We start from the raw sequence: 27,606 nt of genomic DNA, 5'->3' as shown, positions 1-27,606 counted from the left end.
TAGGCTAGGATGGAATTACTGTGTTGCATACCTGAAGCTTGGAGCAGGGAAAGGCAGCCCACTCCAGTATTCTTGCCTAAAGAATTCCATGGACAGAGGAGTTTGGCAGGCTACAGTCCATGGGGTCACAAAGAGGCAGATACGACAGGGACTAACACACACACACCTGGAACTAACATTGTAAGTCAACTGTATTTCAATAAAGATATGAAATGAAAAAAGATAAATAGGCATCACTGTCTTTGTTTTACAGATGAGATAATAAAGGAATAACACATTTAAATGACTTGTAAAAGTCCTAACTGAATTAGAACAACTCAAGTATCCTTCAAAAGACTACTTCTGAAGAAATCTGAAGCAAAGTCTCAGATCCAAGACAGAGTACAGGCCAGCAGTGAATGGAGAGAGGGAAAGGGTCTCACATATATGCTAGAGGGCTGAGGGTGATAACAGTAGGAAGTCACTATCCAAAGGCCCTCTATACACAGCTGTGCACTGATGGCGTGGTTTGAGAAATGCCTACTCAAACAGGCTAAAGTTTTCCAAAGTGTTTTCCATCTCAGGCATCCAAGTTACTACTGTTTCTGAGATTTCAGTGGAAATTGGGAGGAATGGGTGAACAACATAAAAATAAAACCAGTAAGTCACCCAACATTTGAATGGAGGTTTGGACACGGAAAGTATCTCTTATAGTGGATATGTAAATAACTGCAATAAACCAAAATAAAATTAAAAGCATCCACTTAAAATTGAGAAAGAAGATGCTAGGGAGTTTTTTTAAACTAGTCAGAGGTAGTTAACAAATATTAAACGTATCATTCATGATAATGTTTAAATTAATATATCTGTATCTTCTTATATTTGTTAAAAATTACATTTTTACAAGCCCACTTATAATCCTAATGTTACTTTCCCTAAAAAGTCTTGACTCACCTATCATGGAGTTTTACAGGTTTTTAAAAAATCTTCAAGATGAAAAAGTTCCTTAAAAAACTAAAAACAGAACTACCATATGACCCTGCAATCCCACTCCTGGGTATATATCCAGAGAAAAACATGGTCTGCAAGGGTACATGCACCCCAATGCTCATTGCAGGACATGAAAGCAACCTAAAAGTCCATAGACAGAGGAATGGATATATCTGATATCTCAGAACTCCCTTATAAATACACTCAGGATCAGTTTCCAAAAGTTGTCCTCAGTTCAATTCAGTTCAGTCACTCAGTCATGTCCAACTCTTTGTGACCCCACGCACTGCAGCACACCAGGCTTCCCTGTCCATCCAACTCACAGAGTTTACTCAAACTCATGTCCATCACGTTGGTGATGCCATTCAGCCATCTCATCCTCTGTCGTCCCCTTCTCCTTCCGCCCTCAATCCTTCCCAGAATCAGGGTCTTTTCCAATGAGTAGGTTCTTGTCCTAAGTTGTCCTAACTCATACCATAATTGGAGGTCCACTGAAGGCATGAGGAGTGAAGCCAGAAGAACCATGTCCCAGGACTCTGTCTTCCATTAACTACGTGATTTGGAGGAAAATCACCTAATAATCTGGTTTCAGTTTTCTTGTCTCTCAAGGGCTAGAGCAGTGGTTCTCCAAGTATGGTCAGAGATCCCCCTGGGAGGTTCCTAAATCATTTCCAGGGAGTTCATGAGGCCAAAACTACTTCCATAATAACACTAAGATATTATCTGCCTTTTCCAGTTCATTCTCTCAAGAGTGTATGGTGGAGTGTTCCAGAGGCAACATGGCATATCCATAATTATCTGCAAAAGCTTTGAAAATATTCCTCCCTTTTCCAACTACACAGCTGTGTGAGACCAGATTATTTTTTCCATACTTACTCCAAAACAACATATCACAACAGATTGAATGGATAAGCAGATATGAGAATCCAGCTGCCTTCAGTTGAGCCAAGTATTAAAGAAATTTGCCAAAAATATAAAACAATGGCATTCTTCTCATTAAAATTTTGCTTTGGAATATATTTTTCATAAAATATATTATATGTGTTAATATATAATAGACTTGTCATTATTCTTTTTAAATGATTTAATATTTTTAATTTATCAATTTTAATTTCTAACATGGAAATAGTGATAGATATAACCCATATAGACAAAAGCTCTCTGGGGTTCTCAAATGTTTTTTGGAGTGTAAAATGCTCCTGATACCAGAAAGTTTGAGAACTTATGGGACAGAGTTCCTAGCTCTAAAATTTCGTGACTCAGAAAATAACTATGTGAGAAACAGACTGCCTCTTTCTCTACCTTTTTATTTTGGTTTTGCTCTTAAACGCATGCTTTGCATTTCTCTTTATTTTTTACAGCACAATATTTATAATAAAAGCTGTAATAAAACTGCATATAATGCACATTCCTATTACAATTCTCATTTTTCTGTATTTCCCTCCAAATGCGTATGCTTCTATAGAGTTACGTACATAAAGTAGATAAAAATACATGATTTTTTTAAAGCTGTTTTATTAAATACTTCATTGTTTTGCTACAACGTCTTCTTTTCTAATCATTTTAACAGCTGCCTTATCCACTGAGCAAAAACACCATGATTTATTTACGCCTTCCTCAATAAAGCACTAAGGCTGTTTTTACCTTTGTATGTACTTTCATATTTTTCTTTTAGTGTTTCAGTTCGTCACCCACCTCCCTGCCCTTTGTTATTCTAATCCTCAGTACTGACAGTTACTAGTCTAGATGCCATCCAGTCTCACTTCCCTCCCTCCACTTTGAGCTACAACTTTCCTGCATTAAAAGAGGGGACAAACTATCTCTCAAAAGTGAGAAATCCAGTATCATGAAAGTGAAAGTGAAGTCGCTCAGTCGTGTCCAACTCTTTGCGACCCCATGGACTGTAGCCCGCCAGGCTCCTGTGTCCATGGGATTCTCCAGGCAAGAATACTGGAGTGGGTTGCCATTTCCTTCTCCAGGGGATCTTCCCAACCCAGGGATCGAACCCAGGTCTCCTGCATTGCAGGCAGACGCTTTAACCTCTGAGCCACCAGGGAAGCCCAGTATCACTAAAATAATATGAGAAAACAAGTAAAATAATTTAGCATTAGATCATCATAATTGCAATTTCCAATCTCATCATTTTTATTAAAAACTTCTATTTTCTTATGGGCAATAGGTAAATAATTTTTATCCACTGTCCTATGACTTACTTGGTCATCAGTCAAACAGTGTACAACATTTAGCTAAAAGCCTTAAAAATATTATTTTACAAATCTTTCAGATTAAATGTTTTTATACAAACTTTTGCATAGAATTATAAAAATATTTTGTCTGACAAGGGCAAACACACATTAACTGGTTATGGGACCAGTGTTATGGACTGGCCTTCAATTATTAAAAGGCTCTGAATTTGCCCATATCACAGATTTATTTTGGACTTTGAAAATTAGGATACTTTGCAATGACACAACTATATAAAGTTACTGTGCTTTTTGTCAGAGCTACTTTTATTTATTACAGCTTTTTAAAAAATGGAAAAAGTCTTTAAAAAAATCTGAAATTCTGCATTTTCCTCATTGTAAAGATAGTCTCATTTAAGAAAATGATGGAATAAAAGTATCAATGAAAACAATAAGGTTGCAAGTATATCCACAAGCTTTAAGCTGATGATTACAATTCAAACTCTCATGCCATATTTGATTTAAAACCACTACTCAATTAATCCAACAAATAACTAGTAAGCACTGATGACTTTCTAGACTGTTAGTCACGAGGATGTAAATTTGAAGAAGACCAAGGTGCATCCCTTCAGGATATTAGTGAGCTACATATAACTGGCCAGGGACTGCAGAACAGGAAGCAATTAATCCTACATTGAAAGATTCAGAGCATCAAAGACCAGGAGATATTTAGCTGTGATAGGAAATATGAGGCCTTTGTTGGAGGAGAGAGAAAAGGTCAGGGGCTACTGCATTTCAGTGAGGGCTAAGAACATAAAGAAGAGAAGAACATCACTTTCGCTTATGCAAAACAAGTGAAATGCAACTCAAAACTATGCTGAGATAACATTTCTCATCTCTCAGACTGGCAAAAAAATCCTAAATGAAAGAATATGTGCTGTTGGCAAGGCTGCAAAAAAGATGGCCTTACCCATTGCTGGTAGGAATGTAAAGGGCACTGGGGCAATATCTAAAAAGAACCCATGGCATCCTGAAGCAAAGGGGTAGGAGAGATCAGGAGTGAAGGAGAAAAGACAGGCTGCAGTTGGACTGATAAGCACCGCCGTGTGTGGCTAACAACCCAGTAGACAGTGAGGAGTTTGCAAGGTTTGTTTTTTTAAAGCAAAATAGGGACATCAACAGGGATATTTTTTAAATGATGACTTAAACTCTAATTTGCTTATGCTTAAAAGGAATAATGAATCAAAAGCAGCATCTGAGCAGGCATGTCCTCTTCTTTTAGGCTGCCATTAGGGCAGGAAGTAAAGTGACTAGGAGTCCACGGTTCTCAGATCTTTCTTGGCAAAGAATTTTCCTGCTTACCCCGAAGACTAGTGAACCACAGACTCCAGGGTAGGGAGTACATGCAGACTGTGTCGCAGAGAAGTAGCTGAGCCAAGAGCCCCCAACACTGCACGCCCAGCAACCTCCAGCCCTGCCTACTGGCCAGGGAACCATCAGACCCTGTTCTCAGCTCATGAGTAATAGCAGAGGGCAGGGCCTTTTCTACAGCAATGTTCACAGTAAGCATTGTTAACTGAAAAATCTCCTTTAAAAAAATGAAAACATAAGTCAACTATACTCCATTAAAAATTAATTTAAAAAAAAAGAAAACAATCTTGGAGCCATCGTCATTCCTACCTAAGGAATAATATAGCAAGACATTCTCCTCCACAGGCCTAACTTAGGGTAAAATCTCAGTTTCAACTTGCTGCAATTTTGTTCAATCTAATGAAAGCCAGCAATATAGGCCTCATTACCATAGACCTGTTCATATCAAAATCCATGTTATATGCTGTATTTCATCCAATCTAAGACACCATCATTTGTAAGATGCACCATTATTTTTTTTTCCACCACTAAGAAAGAAAAACACTCAGCCAATTAAACTAACTCAATGACATAATTAACTATAATCCTTCATGACATGTGAATCGGTCTCATCAGCCTCCTGATGAACTGAAATTCCTTTCATCTATTCAGAAGGATTTGGCAATTTTGCAAGGTTCAGTGGCACTGCTTCAACTGACAAGATTTTGGTCATATCTCAGTGATAAAAACACAGCTTCATCTATTTGTGGATATCTTCCTTTTAAAAAAAAAAAGAAAGAAAATCTTCTGTAAAGCACCTAATATTGCTTTGTAAGAAAATATGTAGTTTCTCCAATGATGAATATTTATCTCACTAATGCGAAATTTATTTCTGTTATGTCCACAACCTTCTGTGTTTACAACAACTTTTTAATACTGAATCAGAGTATACTCTCTCTGAGGACACCTGAAATGACAACACAAGCAGGACCAAAAGGGGACATAACTCAGCTGAAGTGCCTACGACAGCAACAACTATGATCAAGCTATTACATATGCGCAGGAAATGACAACCCATCATAACCACCACCTGCCAAAAGCAATAGTCAGATGCCACGGGCTATATGAGAGATTTTGAGAGATGTCAGGCGTGGAAAGGGTCTTTCAAATCAATGAAAATGGTAATAATGCACACTAGATTATAATGGTAATGAGGGGCTTGCTAACACAGACTATAAATTTTGCTTAGTTAGGATACCTATGAAACACACACATATATTCATATGCCAGTCAACTCTTGCCAAACTTTATTCAATGTCCAGGAAAACAAAGTCAGAATTTCCAGGAAGTTCTGTAATATAACTTTTGGTGGATATATGTATGGATATATGTTATTCTATGGCTTGGCTAAATATCCCATGTTTTAACCTTTTGAAAGTAAAAGTGAAAGTTGCTCAGTTGTGTCTGACTCTTTGTGATCCCATGGACTATACAATCCATGGAATTCTCTAGGCCAGAATACCGAAGTGGTAGCCTTTCCCTTCCCCAGGGGATCTTCCTAACCCAGGGATTGAACCCAGGTCTCCTGCATTGCAAGCGGATTCTTTACCAGCTGAGCCACAAGGGAAGCCCAAGAATACTGGAGTGGGTAGCCTATCCCTTCTCTAGCAGATCTTCCCGACCCAGGAATCGAACTAGGGTCTCCTGAATTGCAGCCGGATTCTTTACCAACGGAGCTATCAGGGAAAGCCATTTTAACCTTTTACTTCTAAATAATTTCAGATTTATGGAAAGCCTATCAGAAGATTATTTAAAAATTCCCATTTGCCATTAACCCAGACTCCTCAAATGTTAACACTGCAGAAGAGATGTACTTTTAACTTTAAATAACTTTTTACTTCCGCAAAATCAGGATATTCTCTTGATTAAATACAAGTATCAAACTCAGGAAATCAATGGTATTGACAGAACACTATTATCTAGTCCACAAGCTTCAATTCAGATTTTCTCTGCTGTCTCAATGATGTCCTTTATAACAACAACAACAACAAAAATCCGGATCATGGTTGTGTTTCAGTTTCCATGTCTCTTTAGACTCCTATAATCTGGAACAGCTCCTCAATCTTTCTCTGTCTTTCATGACATTGCCCTTTTAAAGTGTGTGGGCCAGTTATGTTGTAGAAATCCTGCATTTGGCATTATTGAATGTTTCCCCAGTGAGACTCTGATTGTGCTTTTCTCTCAAGAGAAATCATACTGGCTACTTCTTAGGGCATCCTACTAGGAAATAGGATTGTCAGCCCCTCCCTCTGCTGGAGACGTGGATTTGATCACTTGGTTAAAGTGGTATCTGACAGGTTTCTCTACTGCCAAGTTGCTATGTTTCCGTTATAATTAATAAATATTCTATGGCGAGACACCTTCAAACTATGTCCGTATCCTATGTCCGTTCATCTTTTACCCACTAATTTTAACATGTGTGCTAAGTCACTTCAGCTGTGTCTGACTCTGTGCAACCCTATGGACTATAGCCCACCAGGCTTCTCTTCATGAAATTCTCCAGGCAAGAATACCGGAGTCAGTTGCCATGCCCTTCTCCAGGGGATCTTCCCGACCCAGGGATCGAACTATGACCAGGGGATTGAATCAGTGTCTCATACGTCTTCTGCATTGGCAGCCGGGTTCGTTACCACTAGCACCATCTGGGAAGATTTAACATAGATTTTTAAAAATTCTCTGCTTTCCAGAACTTTCTAAATGTAGCATGAAGCTCTGTTATCTCATCTCTACCTGGAAAAAAAAAAAACGGCTGCTACAGCGAGCACCCACTCTGCTCTGAGTTCTTTGAGGCACAGTTAAGACCTCAGGAATATACTCACACTAACCTCTGGAGCAAGACCACACAAGGTCACTCACGAATAAAGAAGAAATCAGATCTATCTTTCTTTTATATGAAAATGGCATTATACTCTTGAGAGACTGTGAGCTGACAGCTGAGAGTTGTACAGCGTTGCTTGTCTTTGGTGCTCAGGAAACAATGATCTGAACTGTATAGAGTTTTATATAAAAATTCCTACATTTCACAGTTAATAACTCACTAGGGAGAGCAATATATGTCTAGTAGCAATAATACAAATACTTCATCTCAAATATTTCCCTGGAAACTTTTAGTAATTTGAAATATTTCAAATCTTATCATTTTTTTCAGAAAAGACTTCCCTCCCCTCTCCCAAAAAGAGTTCTCAGGTGAATTTTTGATCCTCCCTCTTTTTTATACTCCCTCCTCTGATTTAAAGCTCTTTTTCCTCCCATATTCAAGACCTATATCCCTAGAGTGAAGCAATCTGGCAAAATCTGACTAAAGGTAGAGGGGCAGATGAGAGCTCTTCAAGTCCTACGTTCTCTTAAACCGTCCTTACCTGCTGTGGGAAACAGGTGCGGACCGAGTGCTCTGTGTAACCAAAGGATGGCCCTTCAAAGACAGCTGTGGGGAGCTTCAGAACTTCCTTCAGAAACTGGTCAAACTTGCTAAATATCATTAAGCCACTGGAATCTGACATCTGGGAGAAAACATCTATGAGAATAAAACCAAATAAAGTCAAACTATAAAGAAACACCAACTTTTTATAAACAGCTGTATGTCATTTGTATACCAGTCCAAAAGCATCATTAAGAAGTATCATAAAGTCACTATGATTTTTAGTTAACATGTACTCTCAATCTCTTTCACACTGTGTGGTTACTTTGCTGAGAAGGCCCCTCTTTCCCAGTCATTGAATGCTCTACCAAAAGATCACATGACCATTCGTATACGTCCACTTACCTACTTTTGTTGAGCATACGTAACTGGATAATGTATAACTTTTTATTTTACCTATTTACACCTCACCTTATTCCAAGAAGAATTTGTAGCAGCACACCTTTATCTCTTACATTTATGTGTGTACTTATATAAGACATATACATATTTGAATGTATGAATATAGTTGAATATTGGTGAAGGGTGTGAAAGAAACTATATTATACATGTGTATTCATATACTAATGATGTAATGTATTCTTATGTAGTATGTTCATTTAAAACATTCCATTTAGTAAGTTCTAAAGTAGAATAAAAAGAACTCACATTATCTTTTCTATCGCAAGATCCTTTGATACTATAAGATTCTGTTTTTACATAATGTCTGACCCAAGTAACTGAGAAAGAGGTTTCCAGTAGTATTACTATTTCTTTATCTTCTTAGAGAGAGCTTTCTATCTCTGGTTAGTAATTTTCCTCTTCTCACCCGTAGTTGAGGAGAAAAAGAAAAATAACCTGGAGCTCAAATCAACTTGACAACTATAACCTAAGCTTTCTTTTCAAATTATTCAGCTTTCTTACAAACAAATCAGTGAGTTAAATATGCAGAGAAAAAAAATTTCCTGAGGCCTTTTCAACCATGGTATTTTGAAAAATAATATTCTATATATTCGTAATAAAAAGGTATAATAGAAATATGTATGTAATAGATGCATACAATATACATTTTAACATTACTCTTTAGGTTCAATCTGGGGATTTTATCGCAAACCACTAGATAAAAAAAAAGAAACATTTAAAATATGTTAATCAAAGAAAGATAAAATTTAGATCACAGCACCACAGGGTAACTATTAAGGCATCAGAAAACAGAAAATTATCAAAGGAAAATCTCTGGCACATTCCTTTCATGATAGCTGCTAGTTTGCAGTTGAGGGAAAAGCATTAAATACCCATTAGGAGGGGAAAATTCAACAAGTGGCTAAAAGAAACATAGTCCTAGTGGGAAGTAAAATCAATTAATTAACAAATACATACTAAGTTCTCACTGAGTGGTCCAAGTGCCAAGCATTCTGCTATGTATTTTGAAACACAACAGGGAAGTATGATACATGGTCCTTATCCCTCAAGACACTTCCAAAGTAACTGGGAAAAATAAGATACATATGAAGCAAAGAAGAATTAAACACTAAGCTAACTTAAATAGAACAGAAAGAAAGGAGGCATATGATATTAGTTTAACCACACCATTTGCTATGGCTCAGTCTGCTTGCGTGTGTGGCGTGCTAAGTTGCTTCAGTTGTGCCTGTAGACACCCAATATTCTTACCTCCTTCATTAGTAATAGAACACTAATTTTATTTGTGGAGCAATGTACCCAGCTAAGAGATCACACTTTGCAGCCTTCTTTCAATACGTTTCAGTCATGTGACTAGGAGACTATAAGCAGAAAGGTTGTGAGAGATTTCCTGGAAGGCTGGTTAAAGAAAGCTGACTGCCCTGGAATAGATCCCTTTTTCCTTCCTCCTCTTGCTATCTGGAATGCAGCTCCAGAATGATGGCTGCAGCTCCAGCAGCCACCTTAGACAATGAAAAGTGAAAGTGAAAGTGTCAGTCACTCAGTCCTGTCCAACTCTCTGCAACCCCATGGACTGTAGCCCGCCAGGCTCCTCTGTCCCTGGAATTCTCCAGGCAAGAATATTGGAGTGGACTGTCATGCCCCCCTCCAGGGGATCTTCCCAACCCAGGGATCCAACCTGGGTCTCCCGCATTGCGGGCAGATTCTTTACTGTCTCAGCCATCAGGGAAGCCCTGGACGATGTGGTAATCTCAAACTTTATGTAGAAATCATACACCAGAATGATAGGAAAGAGGGATATAGAAAGCCTGGGTGTCAGATGAACACAAAGCTACCATATCAATCCTGGAATACATACCCCTGGACTTCCTTAATATAAGAGAAAAATAAACTTCAACTTTGTTTAACACTGTTATCCTGGGATTTTTGTTTTCATCTTGCAACCCCTGGTTTTAGAAAAGGCAGAGGAACCAGAGATCAAATTGCCAACATCTGCTGGATCATTGAAAAAGCAAGAGAGTTCCAGAAAAACATCTACTTCTGCTTTATTGACTATGCCAAAGCCTTTGACTGTGTGGATCACAATAAACTGTGGAAAATTCTGAAAGAGATGGGAATACCAGACCACCTGACCTGCCTCTTGAGAAATGTGTATGCAGGCCAGGAAGCAACAGTTAGAACTGGACATGGAACAACAGACTGGTTCCAAATAGGAAAAGGAGTATGTCAAGGCTGTATATTGTCACCCTGGTTATTTAACTTCTATGCAGAGTACATCATGAGACACGCTGGGCTGGAAGAAGCACAAGCTGGAATCAAGATTGCCGGCAGAAATATCAATCACCTCAGACATGCAGATGACACCACCCTTATGGCAGAAAGTGAAGAGGAACTAAAAAGCCTCTTGATGAAAGTGAAAGAGGAGAGTGAAAAAGTTGCTCAACATTCAGAAAACGAAGATCATGGCATCCAGTCCCATCACTCCATGGGAAATAGATGGAGAAATAGTGGAAACAGTGTCAGACTTTATTTTGGGGGGCTCCAAAATCACTGCAGATGGTGACTGCAGCCATGAAATTAAAAGACGCTTACTCCTTGGAAGAAAAGTTATGACCAACCTAGATAGCATATTCAAAAGCAGAGACATTACTTTGCCGACTAAGGTCCATCTAGTCAAGGCTATGGTTTTTCCTGTGGTCATGTATGGATGTGAGAGTTGGACTGTGAAGAAGGCTGAGCGCTGAAAAATTGATGCTTTTGAACTGTGGCATTGGAGAAGACTCTTGAGAGTCCCTTGGACTGCAAGGAGATCCAACCAGTCCTTTCTGAAGGAGATCAGCCCTGGGATTTCTTTGGAAGGAATGATGCTAAAGCTGAAACTCCAGTTTGGCCACCTCATGCAAAGAGTTGACTCACTGGAAAAGACTCTGATGCTGGGAGGGACTGGGGGCAGGAGGAGAAGGGGACGATCGAGGATGAGATGGCTGGACGGCATCACTGACTGACTCGATGAACGCGAGTCTGAGTAAACTCCAGGAGTCGGTGATGGACAGGGAGGCCTGGCGTGCTGTGATTCATGGGGTCGCAAAGAGTTGGACACGACTGAGCAACTGAACTGAACTGAAACTTTACTAAACATTACCCCATTTTACTGTCACAAAAACACAGTGTGTGTGTGTGTGTGTGTGTGTGTATGCACATAATTGTTTAAATTTCATAGCTAAGGAAACTAGCTTAGTAAAGTTAAACTACTTAAGGTCAAAAAGTTACGTCTAGATCAAGGTTTAAACTCACACTGATTCCAAAGACATTCCACTACACTGTACTTCTTCAAAATATAGTGAAGAATAGAAAAAAAAAATACATAGGCAGGGGTTGTAAAGAAAGAAATTTAGAAGCTTGGCCTTGAAAACTAGGATTTGAAACGAAGTAAAAACATGGTGGGAGTAGGGGTTTTGGGACACAACTAGAGAAGAACAGAGATATATAAAACCAATGAATATAACAATGCAGAAATAGACAGAGAATAAACTAGTGGCTGTCAATGGGGAGAGGGATGGGGGAATGAGGGTTAAGGGATGAAAAAGTATAACCTAATATGTATAAAATAAATAAGCTACAAGGATATATTGTATAACATAGAAATATAGCCAATATTTTATAATGACTTTAAATGGAGCATAATCTCTACAAATACTGAATCACTCTGTTGCACACTTGAAACTAATATAATATTGTAAATCAACCATATTTCAATTGAGAAAAAAAAAGAGTAGGATAAAAATCTCCATGGCGGGAGTTTACAGAGTGCCTGTTAGTGATGGCAGACAGGAAACAGTGCACTGAAGAGAATGTTCTATGATAATTTATATGGAGAAGGAAAGATAAAAAAAGAGTCAGTAAGAAAAGTAATCACGTTATGAATGAAAACTCAAGAGGAAACAATTTGAATTCGGTTTAAAAGTAGGGAAGAAATATTTAGAAAGTTAGGTTTCAAGAAATCAGACTGTTAATGATTGGCAGAATAAAAGAGGAAGAATGAGATTGGAGACATCAGCTGGAAAACTTTGTAAACTTTGTAAACAAGGCACAAGTAAGGAAGTGAGCGGCAGATGGGGGGAGGGGTGGTCAACTCCAAGACATCACACTGTAGGCAACTGAAGCTGATGGCAAACTGGATTAGAGAATAAAGGAATTTCTAAAATTAGGATTATCTTAAGTTTCCAGCTTCACAATCCTAAAAGGTAAGTCATATGGCAGAGTAGGAAAACAGGAGGAACCCGAATGCTGATGAGATTCCCTGAGCCACGGTACCTACCGTGAACTTGCCAGGTCTTGGACTTACTTTTACACAAGAAAAACAAATCCTGATGGTTTTAATGCCACTCGGTACCTACCGTGAACTTGCCAGGTCTTGGACTTACTTTTACACAAGAAAAACAAATCCTGATGGTTTTAATGCCACTCCTAGTCAGGTTTTCTGATGCCACTCCATGTATTCATAACTGATACACTAGCAGTTATATTCAAGATCAGAGACTTCAGCTACAAAGTACATACATACATGTACATGGCTTCAAATCATAAAAACATACGTGCATACATCCACACCACCAAATTTATACCTAACTCAATCACAGCAGTACTGATTAGATGGCAAAATGGCTAACTGCTCTCCTCAAAAAAAAAAGTATTATTTTCAGTTATACTTAGTTACTAGGTCATATAACACATACAAAGTTCAGTTCAGCTCAGTTGCTCAGTCGTGTCGGACTCTTCACGACCCCATGAATCACAGCACACCAGGCCTCCCTGTCCATCACCATCTCCCAGAGTTCACTCAAACTCACGTCCATCGAGTTGGTGATGCCATCCAGCCATCTCATCCTCTGTTGTCCCCTTCTCCTCCTGCCTCCAATCCCTCCCAGCATCAGAGTCCTTTCCAATGAGTCAACTCTTTGCATAAGGTGGCCAAAGTACTGGAGTTTCAGCTTTAACATCATTCCTTCCAAAGAAATCCCAGGGCTGATCTCCTTCAGAATGGACTGGTTGGATCTCCTTGCAGTCCAAGGGACTCTCAGGAGTCTTCTCCAACACCACACTTCAAAAGCATCACTTCTTCAGTGCTCAACTTTCTTCACAGTCCAACTCTTGCATCCATACATGACTACTGGAAAAACCATAGCCTTGACTAGACGGACCTTTGTGGACAAAGTAATGTCTCTGCTTTTGAATATGCTATCTAGGTTGGTCATAACTTTTCTTCCAAGGAGTAAGCGTCTTTTAATTTCATGGCTGCAGTCACCATCTGCAGTGATTTTGGAGCCCCAAAAAAGTCTGATACTGTTTCCACTGTTTCCCCATCTATTTCCCATGAAGTGATGGGACTGGATGCCATGATCTTTGTTTTCTGAATGTTGAGCTTTAGGCCAACTTTTTCACTCTCCTCTTTCACTTTCATCAAGAGGCTTTTTAGTTCCTCTTCACTTTCTGCCATAAGGGTGGTGTCATCTGCATATCTGAGGTTATTGATATTTCTGCCGGCAATCTTGATTCCAGCTTGTGCTTCATCCAGCCCAGCGTTTCTCATGATGTACTCTGCATAGAAGTTAAATAACCAGGGTGACAATATACAGCCTTGATGTACTCCTTTTCCTATTTGGAACCAAGTCTGTTGTTCCATGTCCAGTTCTAACTGTTGCTTCATGTCCAGTTCTAACTGTTGCTTCCTGGCCTGCATACACATTTCTCAAGAGGCAGGTCAGGTGGTCTGGTATTCCCATCTCTTTCAGAATTTTCCACAGTTTATTGTGATCCACACAGTCAGAGGCTTTGGCATAGTCAATAAAGCAGAAATAGATGTTTTCTGGAACTCTCTTGCTTTTTCCATGATCCAGCAGATGTTGGCAATTTGATCTCTGGTTCCTCTGCCTTTTCTAAAACCAGCTTGAACATCTGGAAGTTCACAGTTCACGTATTGCTGAAGCCTGGCTTGGAGAATTTTGAGCATTACTAGCATGTGAGATGAGTGCAATTGTGCGGTAGTAGTTAAAAAAAACAAAAAAAACTTTTTAGTCCATGAGAAAAGAAACTGTAACTTAATAGGTTTATATTAGACTAGTAAGAGAACAAGCAGAAACATGTTCGTTGGGTGTTTGGTTTTAAGAGAAATACTGCTAGACTAAAACTAAACATACAGTTAAGTAATTACTTAGAAGTCATTACTTCTAGAGTTAGTGGTTTAAAACAGTTTTTCCTTTTTTTTTTTAAGCTAGGCTTCTCATATCTGTAAAGAAAAACACTGAAAATAATTGCTAGATTTTTTTTATCATAAATGAAATAATAACAATGACTCCAAGTACATCTCATATGTATAACAAAATGAAATGTAACAATGAATCTATAATAGCAAATATGATTTACTATATACCTATAAAAAACCTTAGCAAAGAAACAAATAAGAGCTAATTAAATGTAATAAAAAAACATCCCCAGAATTCAACTAGCCCTCTAATTAAAGCCCTAAACCCTTCTGGAATTAAAGGAAAACACTGCTTCCCAGATCACTGATTAATTCCCCAGTAATTCTATTTATACACCTCTGAAAGAAGGTATGCTGATTTCCCATTAGTTGTCTCCAGATAAAAATATAGGCTTTCTCCCTTGTGAAAAACCCACAATCAAGCCCTTACACACACACAGGTACAAACTTTCAAAAATATTCTGTCCTTTGTGTAGTAGCAAAATAATGCTACTCTTCTACCATCCTCAAATATGTATTGATTTTTTTTTCCCCTGGTGATAATGACCCTGGCTTTCTTCATTGCATCTATCCATTCCCTTCTTGTCCCTGCATGACCAACCATACACTTCTGCAAGGTGACAGGACTGTTTACAAAAGGACTCAAATCTATTGAAAAGAAAGCCACTTTCTTTTCTATGTTAGCTTTGCTGGCAAATGACTCTCATCTTCTCTTGCCATCTTTCTACCAACTGAGCAACCTAAACCACACACACACGCACACAAAATGTATACACATCTGCATATTTATAAATATCTATATGTAACTAAATCCAAGTGCATATTTTATTCTCAAACTCATGAATATTCCTACATCATTCACTAAGTCGAAGTGAGGCAGGAGGATGGGAGACAGCCATGCCTTGGGCTTCTAGTATTGACTCAGTCAGGAACTACCCTAGGCAAGTCTCCAGGCCTCCCTTGCTTTTGGTTTATCTTTTTCTTTTTCATAAAATGCAGATGAGGCAGTCATTTCTTGCTTTCAGTTTTAAAACATTTTGGTTACATGAGAAATATGAATGTGAGCAAATACTCGGATTAAAGAGTCACTTCCTGCTAATGAAGGGAAGGAATGATTAAGAGTGCTAGCCACGATAAATAAGCAGTGACAGGTGGTTAAAGACTATAGCAGAGGATGCTAAATTTTGAACAGGTGAAACTGCTTCATTATAACTTCAAAGGTTGACTCCCTATAGTTTGTTAATGAAACATCAAGGAAGCAAATCAACTGAAATGCTAGAACTGCCAGTTCTGAGCAAAAACACCACCTCAGGTCATCTTTCCCCCAGCTACTCAAAATGCGGTCTATCAAAAACACACAAAAGCAATAAGTAATAAAAATTATTATTAACCATTTTATGCCACAACTCAGAGAAAATGCCTAACAGGGTGTTATCATTTTGGGATTTTTTTAATGCACATAATAATTTTTTGTTTAAAACTGTATTACATTTATGCATGATTTTGATCTGAAGCATAATTTTAAAGGCAGTATATTCAATCCTGTCAGTATCCCAAACTGTAACTGAGCTCTCACTTTTGGTCATTAAAGCTGTTTCAAGTCTTCGAATATTATAAAAAATGCTGCAACAAATATATACAAAACCTGGGATTTTTAATTCCTCATGATAAACAGGAAGCAGGCTGAGTTACGGTATACAAATATTCTTACAGCTTTTCTGATATACACTGTCAGACTGCCCTTCAAAATGATGGCACCAGTTTTCTCAAGGACTTAAAAATAAATTGCATGAATCATCTGTTCCTATCTTTTAGAGTAAGACAGATGGGGTTTGAATAAGAGATTAAGTTTCTTAGAAAACAGCAGAATTAGGCCAAGCAAATCACATAGTTAAATTAATTGATAAGTATGGTCTAATCAATAATGGGCTTACAGTTTGTAAATTTTGTTTCTCTGAGGATTCCTGACATTATTGAGTCTTCATCATGCTGATAATTAAAGTCTGTATTCTCTGATTATAAATCATTGGTATTTAGAATCCTGACAAGTTGCCTTTGAATCTTGGAAACAGTCCCTAATGGCCATAAGAGTTAACTGGTTATCTATAAATGAATGATACCTGGGAACAGAAACTTACTTAAGAGAGACCTGAAAAGTCTAATTAAGAAATGTCTCAAACTGAAAACACAAATATTGGTTAAGTCATTTAAAATGCTATCTTAACAATAAAACAAGCAAGCAAACAAAAACAGATCAAATAAAATGGGGGGAAAGTAAAAGTGTTCATCGTTCAGTCATGACCAACTCTTTGTGACCCCACAGAATGTAGCCTGCCAGGCTCCTCTCTGTCCATGGGATTCTCCAGGCAAGAATACTGGAGTGAGTAGCCATTCCCTTCTCCAGGGGATCTTCCCGACGCAGGGATCCAACCTGGGTCTCCTGCATTCCAGGCAGATTCTTTCCCATCTGAGCCACCAGGGAAGCCCAAAATGGGGGAAGGAGAGAAAATTAAAGAAAAAAAAAAATCCTAAAACAGGTAAAAAGCAGAAAGATCAAAATAAAAGTAGAAATGCTAAGGCATATTCCATAAATTAGGAAAATCTAACTTAATGGGAACATTAACAGAGGCAACAGTGAAAGTACAGTCACTGGGAGGTTGCAGGACTAAGAACAAAGACAGGGAATAAGGAGGCAGAAAAAGTGAATAAATGGTCAAATATCAATTGATGTTACAATACAGTCTTACAGCTAATTTCTGCTACACTATTATTCAGCCGCTTCAACTAAATAGGACGTAGCTGTGACTAGAAAGCAAAGGAAAAATGGATTCTCACAACAGCCAAAACTGACGATCATACTACGAGAGTGAGTGCTTCTCTCAATATGAGCAATCACTTCTTTTGTACTTCAATAGAATACAAAGAAGGCTGGTTATGTCTCCTCCATCATAGCATATGAAAAGTGGACCAGAAGCAAAGAGAGACTTGTAGAGACTGGAGCACTGATAATACCATCATGTTTACCAGCACTAAAGGACACAAACATACACCACCACCACCGATAACCAGAAATTCAAGAGCTGAAAAAGCACAGCAGTCTGAAAAGACGAGAAGGAACAAACCACCCAGGATTTCACCATCAGCCCTAAATGTATCACAGAATGACATCCCTAAGAGATGAAAAGTGTTTAAATTATGATCAGTAAGCTCTGTTTAAAACAGGAGGCACAGACTATACAAAACAGTTTCCACCCTGGATGATTAAAACAAAAAAGTAGAGATAGGCTAAAATTTCACCAAATGTAAATTATTGATTGAGAACTAAAATTATTGCAGTTCTCTGTTGTAACTATTAGTGAAAAAGTGCAAATTCTAATTCTCTGTGAAGTATGGAAGGGATCCATGTGATAGTGGGGTTTTGTTTTTGTTTTGTTTTAATGTGGCTTTTGAACTTCTGCTGCTGCTGTGCTATGCTGCTCAGCTGTGTTGAACTCTGCGACCTTTTGGACGGTAGCCTGCCAGGCTCTCTGTCCATGGGATTTTTCAGGCAAGTACCTAGCTGCTGGTGAGTGAGTGAGTGAAGTCGCTCAGTCGTGTCCGACTCTGCGACCCTATGGACTGTAGCCTACCAGGCTCTTCTGTCCATGGGATTCTCCAGGCAATAGTACTGGAGTGGATTAAAATCTGCATATAAATGTAGCAAATTTAATCACAGACACTTAAAGAATCTGGAATCACCTAGAATGTGCAGTTAATCAATTTCCTATTTTCAACCAGCTTCTCCAGTACTTCTTTATCTGGTATCATCGTCGTTAAAAGGCAGAAGAAAGCCCAACTTTCTTTCTGTCTGTGTTTGAATGAAACATAATTTCATCCATATTGTATTATCTTCAAGAAAAACCACACTAGAATTTAGAAAATACTAAGAAATTTCAGCTCCAAAGGGTAATATTTTGAGATACCGTGTGAAAAAAACTCAGAAGAGTATTTAAATAAAACTATAATTTTTTCCACCAAAACTTCATTTTAAATTGTAGCTGATCTTGAAAAGAGATAACTAGATAACACTGACCAAATATATTATCTAAGATCTTTCTTTAGGCATCTAAATCTAGATCTAATGAGCCACCTAACTTTCCAACTTTTAACGTCACGGTAACATGTAAGAAAAAGCACAGAAAACAAATGCACCTATGAAGAGATCTTGCCCCAAAGCTCGTACTTGAATCAGATCACGCCTCCATACCTTTCAATTAAAACAAAAACCCACTGGCCATAGAGGAACATCACCCGAAATCTAGTCCATGAGAAATGCTACGGGACAGATGACCCAGTTTCAACAAACCAATTCACAAGGTATCTCAACACTTCGTGAAAACCCACAGCTTCAATCTCACCTCCCTGAAACCTGCCAGTTTCTTACTCCACAGGTACTTGTATTAGGGCACCTGGATCACACAGCGTCTCCTGTCACAGGACAAGCAGGGTAGAGTACAACAAAGCAGCTTACAGCAGGCTCTGAATCTACAGCCTGAGTTGAAATCCCAGTTTCACCCCCTCAGTTAACTCAGCTGTGGAACAGAAAATATCATGTGCTGCTCAAAGGCATGTTAAAGACTCAGTAAGAAAATACACGTAAAGCACCCAGCATAACGCTTGGCGTATCTGAGGCAGTCAGGGACTATCTAAAGAGTGAATAAATGAAAAGGACAGGCAGAAAAATTAAGTGTGGATTTTACCTTCTTCCACTTCATTTTACCACCTTCTAATAGTATCCACTGAACAGCACAATGCCAAAATTGAAAACAATAAGTAAAAAAAGAAACGATAGCTGAATAAACAGGCTGTTAATTTCTACATGACTACACTTGACTCTAAGGTACTAAAAACCAGTTTAATCACAAGAAATACCACCTGATAAAGCATGGAGTGATTAAGGGCTAAACTTGACCAAGCCTGGTAAAAGTAATGAAATTTATTTTCTAACTAAAAGTGACCAACGTAATTAACTTCAAGCATAATTTTTAATAACATAGAAGACATTTTTAAGCATTTTTAAAGCATCCAGCTTAAAAAAGAATTTTTTTAATGTCAACATCACTGAACCTTTTCAGTTTTCTTGCTTTAAACTGAAAAAGAAAACACTAACAATTCAACCAACTTTTCCATCTGACCAGTAGGTGGCATAATTTGAATATTCTGAGCCAGCAGCTGCAAAGAAAGTGATATGGTAGTAAGAAAAAACAAAAACGTTCAATAGATAATCATCCAAAATTCTAAAAACATTCATTTAAAAGTGTTTAAAAGTCCTAATTTGAAAATAGAATCTTTCAAATAATATAAAAATACTTACATCTCAATTTGTCCAGCATTTTTCCACCACACATGGTTGCTAACATAGCTTTAACTGAAAATACCGTCAACTTGCCTCGGCCCTCACTGCAAAATAAATTATATTAGAAATAATTGCTATCTGGAATCACAAAAGCAATCAAATGTATCACTAAATATCAAGCAACCAGTAAACTGATTCCTGCACTTATGTTACAATATTACCACATTTAGAAACCTTGTATTCTTGTTTTTCCTTTATAGAATTAAGGCTTCACATACACTATGAGAAAATTGTTCAAACTAGTTCATTTAGAAATGAGTTTAGAAACACCCTGTAAAACAACTTCTGTTGGATTTGTAGGCAAAGGTCAAATGGACGGAACCTGAAATAAACATCCCGCCACCTTAATCTACTAAATTCACAGCTGAAGTGTTCCAGTATTCAAACCTGAGGCCCCACGTGGTTTGAACAGTGATTCAAAAATGTGTCCTCCCGTCAGGATATTATAACAACAGTTTATTTCTTTGTACTAAGGAAACAGGATACATATTGCTACAAAGACTTTACAGTACATTTATCTCTATTTGTTTTTCTGGAACAGCCTTTACGTTACCATGTGTTTATTCTAAGAAGCTCATCTGAGACATCTGTGTCTCGTCTTCTCCTATCACCAATGTGAGAAAAGTGAAGGAGAAGGGGCAGTGACATGAACTCTTCTGCAGGAACTAGAAAGATGAAATCTAGAACGTGAGTGATCTACCCTAAGTAAAGCTGTATACCACCTGCACAACCAGGACAATATCAGCAAGGCCCCAACCCCTGCGGCCACTGCTTCAACCATTCAATTATGCCCTGGTTTCAGAGAAGATGAAAACTTCACTAGCTGGATTTTTAAGTCATATATATAAAATGACAAATATAATGGGCTTTTGCGTTAACTTTTTTAAAAGTTTACTGAAGAACAGCATCTTCTTCTTCTTTTTTGGCCACACCATACAACATGTGGGATTTTAGTTCTGCAACCAGGGATCAAACCTATGCTTCCTGCACTGGAGGATGTAGTCTTAGCCACTGGGCCATCAGGGAAGTCCCATTTTTGTGTTAATTTTATGAAGCTTGTGCTTACAAAGTGTCATAGTAACTTAGAGTGAAATACCTTTGCAATAATGAGAACTGTATCATCTTGGTTTTGAAAATCATATGTCCACCTATCATATTTACCAATTCTAATATAGTGTCTCCTATTTTCCAAAACTTTTTGTATACAATAAGATCATACCTGGAAAAAATGTAAAGGGTTGATAAGCCAGAAAATTCTCAGTGAAAATACTGTCAGGACACAAATGCTTGTTACAGTCTGATTTTAACTATTACATCTAATAAGATAAAACAGAAATTCTCTAAAACCAGCTAAAATTAGAATGAAAGTGAAGTCACTCAGTCGTGTCTGACTCTTAGCAACCCCATGGACCGTAGCAATCCCATACCATCCATGGGATTTTCCAGGCAAGAATTCTAGAGTGGGTTGCTGTTTCCTTCTCCAGGGGATCTTCCTGACCCAGGGATTGAACCTGGGTCTCCCACATTGTAGGCAGACGGGTTTTTAAAATATATAGTTCATCAGAACACAGATTCTGGTCCAGGCCTTATACTGTACTTGGCAATATTATCACCTGGAAATAAGGAATACTCCCATGTCAAACATTCATTGCATTATACTAGCAATGTAAGTGGCTAGAATAACATAAACTGGCTTAAAAGTGATAGATTTCTGATAGAGAGCTTCTAGAGTGGACATCTCTTTCGGGTCCCTGACCATCCAAATGCTGAGTCTAGATCTACATTAACGTACACCCTACCTTATGCAACATGTATACTTCCCACTACCAAAGTACGAGGAAGGTAAGAAAAAACCAAAAATATGTGTTTTCCCATCTTTCTTTGAAGCTAAGACAGGGGCACATAACACAAGCTCCACTAATAAGATGCATCTGCTCCAGACATCAAACAGAAAACAACCTGCAGAAGAAAGAACTCCCAAGAATCCACCCAGCGAGGATGGCGACAGGAGGAGCAGTCACACGCAGGGTCTGACAGCAGAGAGGGGCTGTCATGGTGGCACCCACAGTCCATCGTCAGTGGTGTCTGGAGCACAAGCAGCAATGTCCATGCCCAGCTTGGTGGCAGAGGTGCTTCCTGAGACCACTTATGTGATATGATTTTGAGCTCTGTTCCTGGCAGTGTGGTCTTCAAGCCTACTTTCCCAACCTTAGAAAGCTGAGGGCTCGCCCATATCCTTTTAATGAATTAGCCAGAGATGATTCCTACTGCTTACAACTAAGAACTCTGATGAATGCAGCCTCCATCCTGAAGGGGCTCAGAAAGATGACCCAAACAAAACATTCCAGAAGCTCAAAGCGAGAGTAAGCAAGCCTGATGGCCCGCAGAACAAGGATGGAGAGCAAGCGCTTCCCACAGCAAAGTCGAGCTTTGCTGCACAGCTGATGACATTTTTAAGGTAAATGTGCTCAAAACATTTTTTGCAGACACAGATTGCATGATGTAAGAATACCCAGGAAATTCCATAAGGGAAAGTAAAAATGAATCTCAGAAGAGATTTCCACAGAAATCAGGATTCTGATTACCTCTGGGGGGAGAGAGAGGAATTGTAACACAGAAAGGAGAAAAAAGAGGTTCTTTCAGGGTGCTGACAACATCCTATTTCTTGGCCTCCGGAGTGTTTATATGGATATTTGCTCTAGACCAGTTCATTAAACTGTACTTTGTTTTAGCTATTTTTCCATACGTGTTTTCAATTTCAGAATAAAAACTTTCTAAAAAATGAATCCTGGGAAAGTGAGGGTTACCATTATTGGACAAAACTAATGGTTTAAGAGAGAGAGAGATGAAAAGGAAAAATACAGGCTAAAAAACATTTAAGATATTTAACCTGCAATGCATAAAATTTTCCATAATGAGAATTTACATAACAAAATATAAAAAATAGTAAAACCCCCAAGGTTCTGGCCCCATCTTCAGATGTCTATTAATAGAAGACTGGCTATTAGGCTACCCTAAAAAAGAATGAAAAAACATATGAAAGATAGAGAATTATATCCAAGATAGATTACTAAGTGAAAAAGCAAAGCAAGGCATTGAACAAAATAATTGCTAGAATGAAATCTAGCAATTATGTTAAAAAGGAGAGAGTAGAAACAATATTCTCATATACCTGTATACATATAAATTGTCTGAAAGGATACTGAAAAAATTACAGTTGCATTTAGGGTCAAAAACAAGCAGCCAAAGGAAAGCAATGAAAGAGTGGGCACTTTTCACTTTATAAATAATTAATGTTTCTTCTAGAAGAGGAGGTTCTTAAGCCAATAAACTAAGCTTCCAACAAAGGACACTAGGAAAAGAACAGCAAATTAAACCCAACACAAGCAAAAGGAAAAAAATAATGAGTAAGAGCAAAAATCAGTGAAATTGAAAACTGAAAACCAATAAAGAAAATCAATGAAACCAAAAGCTGGTTCTTTGAATAAACCAGTAACACTGTAAACCTCTAGCCAGACTGACTAAGAAAAAAAGAGAGAACACACACATTACAAATATAAAAAATGAAAGAAGGGGTATTAGCAGAGACTCTCTAGCTATTACGGAAATAATAGGGAAATATTACAAAAACTTATGTCCATAAATTCAACAACTTGGATGAACTGGACAATACAAGCTACTCCTTGAAAAATGCAAACTATTAAAGCTTACTCAAGAATAAATAAGTGGCCTGAATATAGACCCATATCCATTATAGAAATCAAATCTGTATTTTTAAGCCTTCTAAAAAATAAAGCTCTTTATTCAGAGAGCTGGCAAATTCTAAACATTTAAAGAAGAAATAATTGCATTTCTACTGTCTTCCAGAGAGTAAAAAAGGATGGAACACGTCCCAATTCTTTTATGAGGCCAGCATTCTTCTGATAACAAAGGCGCTTAAATATATCACAACAAAAGAAAATAGCAAGTCACTATCTCTTGTGACGACAGATACAAAACTTTCAACAAAATGTGAGCAAATTTAATGCAGCTAAATAAAAATGAATTAAAAATCACAATCCAGGGGGCTTTATCCCAGTGATATAACACTAGTTTGACATTTGAAAATCAATCAATGTAAAGAGAAAAGCCCTATGATCATCCAAATAGGTACAGATAATAATACTCAACATCCATTCCTGATAAATACGCTCAGAAAACCAGAGGGAAAAAGCACTTCCTCAGTGGGCATCTTCAAAAAATAAACACTGCTAGTAACATCATACTTAATGATGAAAGATTAAGTGTTTTTTCCCTCAGATCAAGAACAAGTCAAGGATGACTGCTTTCACTGTTAGAACGCAATACCACATTAGAGAACCTAGCTGCTGCAATAAAGCAAGAAAAAATATAAATGCACAAAGACTGAAAGTTCAAAAACATAACTGCATCTTCTCCAGACAATATGACCTTCTGTGTAAAAAATCCCAAAGAACCCACCAAAAAACTGTATAGAACATACCAAAATACTATAATAAAGGACTTTTAGCAAGGTTGCAGTATACAAGGCCAACATAGAAAATTCAAATTTCTATAAATTAGCAAAAGATAATTGGAAATACAATAGCAAGAAAATATGAAAATGCAGATAATGTTTAAAACATGTATGTTCAAGATCTGCATGCTGAAAACTATAAAATATTGATGAAAGAAATAAAAGAAAATGTAAATAGTTACACCACATTCATGAACAAAAGACTCATTGCTTATTTTAAAATGTTAATTCTCCATAAACAGATCAGAATACTATTGTGATTCAATGGAATCCCAAATTCACCATAGGGATATTTTTTTAAAAATCAACAGGCTAATTCTTCATACTTCCTTAGCTTTCTAAACCCATACAAACCCCAATAAGGCATGAGAATAAAGATACTGTTCAGATGCCTAAAACCCACCCTGTTCTTGGTACTTTCAAAAGGTTCTCAGGTTTTTTTTAATATGCATCCAACCAGTATGCAGAAGCAGAAGATATTAAGAAGAGGTGGCAAGAATACACAGAAGAACTGTACAAAAAAGATCTTCACGACCCAGATAATCAAAATGGTGTGATCACTCACCTACAGCCAGACATTCTGGAATGTGAAGTCAAGTGGGCCTTAGGAAGCATCACTACGAACAGAGCTAGTGGAGGTGATGGAATTCCAGTTGAGTTATTTCAAATCCTAAAAGATGATGCTGTGAAAGTGTTGAACTCAATATGTCAACAAATTTGGAAAACTCAGCAGTGGTCACAGGACTGGAAAAGGTCAGTTTTCATTCCAATCCCAAAGAAAGGCAATGCCAAAGAATGCTCAAACAATCGCACACACCTCATACACTAGCAAACTAATGCTCAAAATTCTCCAAGCCAGGCTTCAACAGTGTTTGAACCGTGAACTTCCAGATGTTCAAGCTGGATTTAAAAAAGGCAGAGAAACCAAGATCAAAATGCCAACATCCGCTGGATCATCGAAAAAGCAAGAGAGTTCCAGAAAAACATCTATTTCTGCTTTATTGACTATGGCAAAGCCTTTGACTGTACGGATTCACAAACTGTGGAAAATTCTTAAAGAGATGTGAATACTCAACCACCTGACCTGCCTCCTGAGAATGTATGTATGCGTGTCAGGAAGCAACAGTTAGAACTGGACATGGAACAACAGACTGGTTCCAAATCGCGAAGGAGTACGTCATGGCTGTATATTGTCACCATGCTTATTTAACTTATATGCAGAGTACATCATAAGAAATGTTGGACTGGATGAAGCACAAACTGTGGAATCAAGATTGCTGGGAGAAATATCAATGACCTCAGATATGCAGATGACACCACACTTACGGCAGAAAGTGAAGAGGAACTAAAGAGCCTTTTGATGAAACTGAAACAGGAAAGTGAAAAATTTGGCTAAAACTCAACATTCAGAAAACTAAGATCATGGCATCTGGTCCCATCAGTTCATGGCAAATAGATGGGGAAACAATGGAAAGAGTGAGAGATTTTATTTTGGGGGGCTCCAAAATAACTGTAGATGGTGACTGCAGCCATGAAATTTAAAGGCGCTTGCTCCTTGAAAGGAAAGTTATGACCAACCTAGACAGCATATTAAAAAGCAGAGACATTACATTGCCAACAGAGGTCCATCTAGTCAAAGCTATGGTTTTCCCAGTGGTCATGTATGGATGTGAGAGCTGGACTATAAAGAAAGCTGAGTGCCGAAGAATTGATGCTTTTGAACTGTGGTGTTGCCGAAGACTCTTGAAAGTCCCTTGGACTGCAAGGAGATCTAACCAGTCCATCCTAAAGGAAATCAATCCTGAATATTCATTGGAAGGACTGATGCTGAAGCTGAAACTCCAATACTTTGGTCATCTGATGTGAAGAGCTGACTCATTTGAAAAGACCCTGATGCTGGGAATGACTGAAGGCAGGAGGAGAAGGAAATGACAGAGGATGAGATCGTTGGATGGCATCACTGACCTGATGGGCATGACTTTGAGCAAGCTCTGGGAGTTGGTGATGGACAGGGAGGCCTAGTGTGTTATAGTCCATGGGTTCACAAAGAGTTGGACATGACTGAGCAACTGAACTGAACTGAAAGCTAAGAACTACGAACACAGAGCTTGTGATGCAATACAAAGATTCTAGCTTGTAGTTCACAGGCAATGATAAATCAGAGGACATAATGAAAGATGAAAGAGAATGAATCATATTGTGTATGAGTAACTCTTTCTGGCTCCAAATCTCGTGTTCTTCCTTTAAAGAGACAAAATAATATCTATTCCTTGCCACAAAAACGAAAATAATGCCATCTATGCAGACAGACAGGAGAGTGTGGGAGAGCCCAGCATACTGGCAGGAGACCCGGTCAAATTCAACTCTCAGTGAAGAAAGTACTCATCAGTAAATGCCATAACACAGGTTTTACTTGTTTTCACAATAATTTGCATCCCTTATTCAAATATTCTTTAACTCAACTCTGTTGCAAATAATAGTCCTGGATTCAGAAAGTCTTATATCCAAATACAGAATAGCAGCTATACCTCTCCACTGACCTGTATCCTTTTCCACTCATTGGTTAATACTGGTCTCAACAGCTGGCCTCAGATCAAGCAGGCTGTAGATGCATTTACAGAACAGTGCATTCAGTTCAGTTCAGTTGCTCAGTCATGTCCAACTCTTTGTGACCCCATGGACTGCAGGCTCCCTGGTCCATTACCAAGTCCGAGTCAGGGATGCCATCCAACCATCTCATCCTCTGTCATGCCCTTCTCCTCCTGCCTTCAATCTTCCCCAGCATCAGGGGCTTTTCTAATAAGTTAGCTATTTGCATCAGGTGGCCAAAAGATCGGAGCTTCAGCTTCAGCACCAGTCGTTTCAATGAATATTCAGGACTGATTTCCTTTAGGATTAACTGGTTTGATCTCCTTGCAGTCCAAGGGACTCTCAAGAGTCTTCTCCACCACAGTTCAAAACCATCAATTCTTCAGCACTCAGCTTTATAATCCAACTCTCACATCCATACATGACTATTGGAAAACCCATAGCTTT

The 27,606-nt window shown here is 38.2% G+C and overlaps 1 protein-coding gene across 1 annotated transcript in view; it reads right to left on the bottom strand.

Annotated features, from left to right (window-relative positions):
- DTNB (dystrobrevin beta) overlaps positions 1-27,606 on the bottom strand; it is a 238,797-nt gene that overhangs the window by 155,067 nt on the left and 56,124 nt on the right. Inside the window, exons 5-6 of the mRNA XM_052649361.1 lie at positions 19,995-20,080; positions 7,922-8,076 (exon numbers count right to left, since the gene is read on the bottom strand). Of these exons, the coding sequence (XP_052505321.1) occupies positions 7,922-8,076; positions 19,995-20,080 (241 nt within the window). The remainder of the gene's footprint in view (positions 1-7,921; positions 8,077-19,994; positions 20,081-27,606) is intronic.

Source organism: Budorcas taxicolor, chromosome 11 (genome assembly GCF_023091745.1).
Source record: "Budorcas taxicolor isolate Tak-1 chromosome 11, Takin1.1, whole genome shotgun sequence".
Classification (NCBI taxonomy): Eukaryota; Metazoa; Chordata; class Mammalia; order Artiodactyla; family Bovidae; genus Budorcas; species Budorcas taxicolor.
This window is presented reverse-complemented; position numbering and strand designations above follow the sequence as displayed.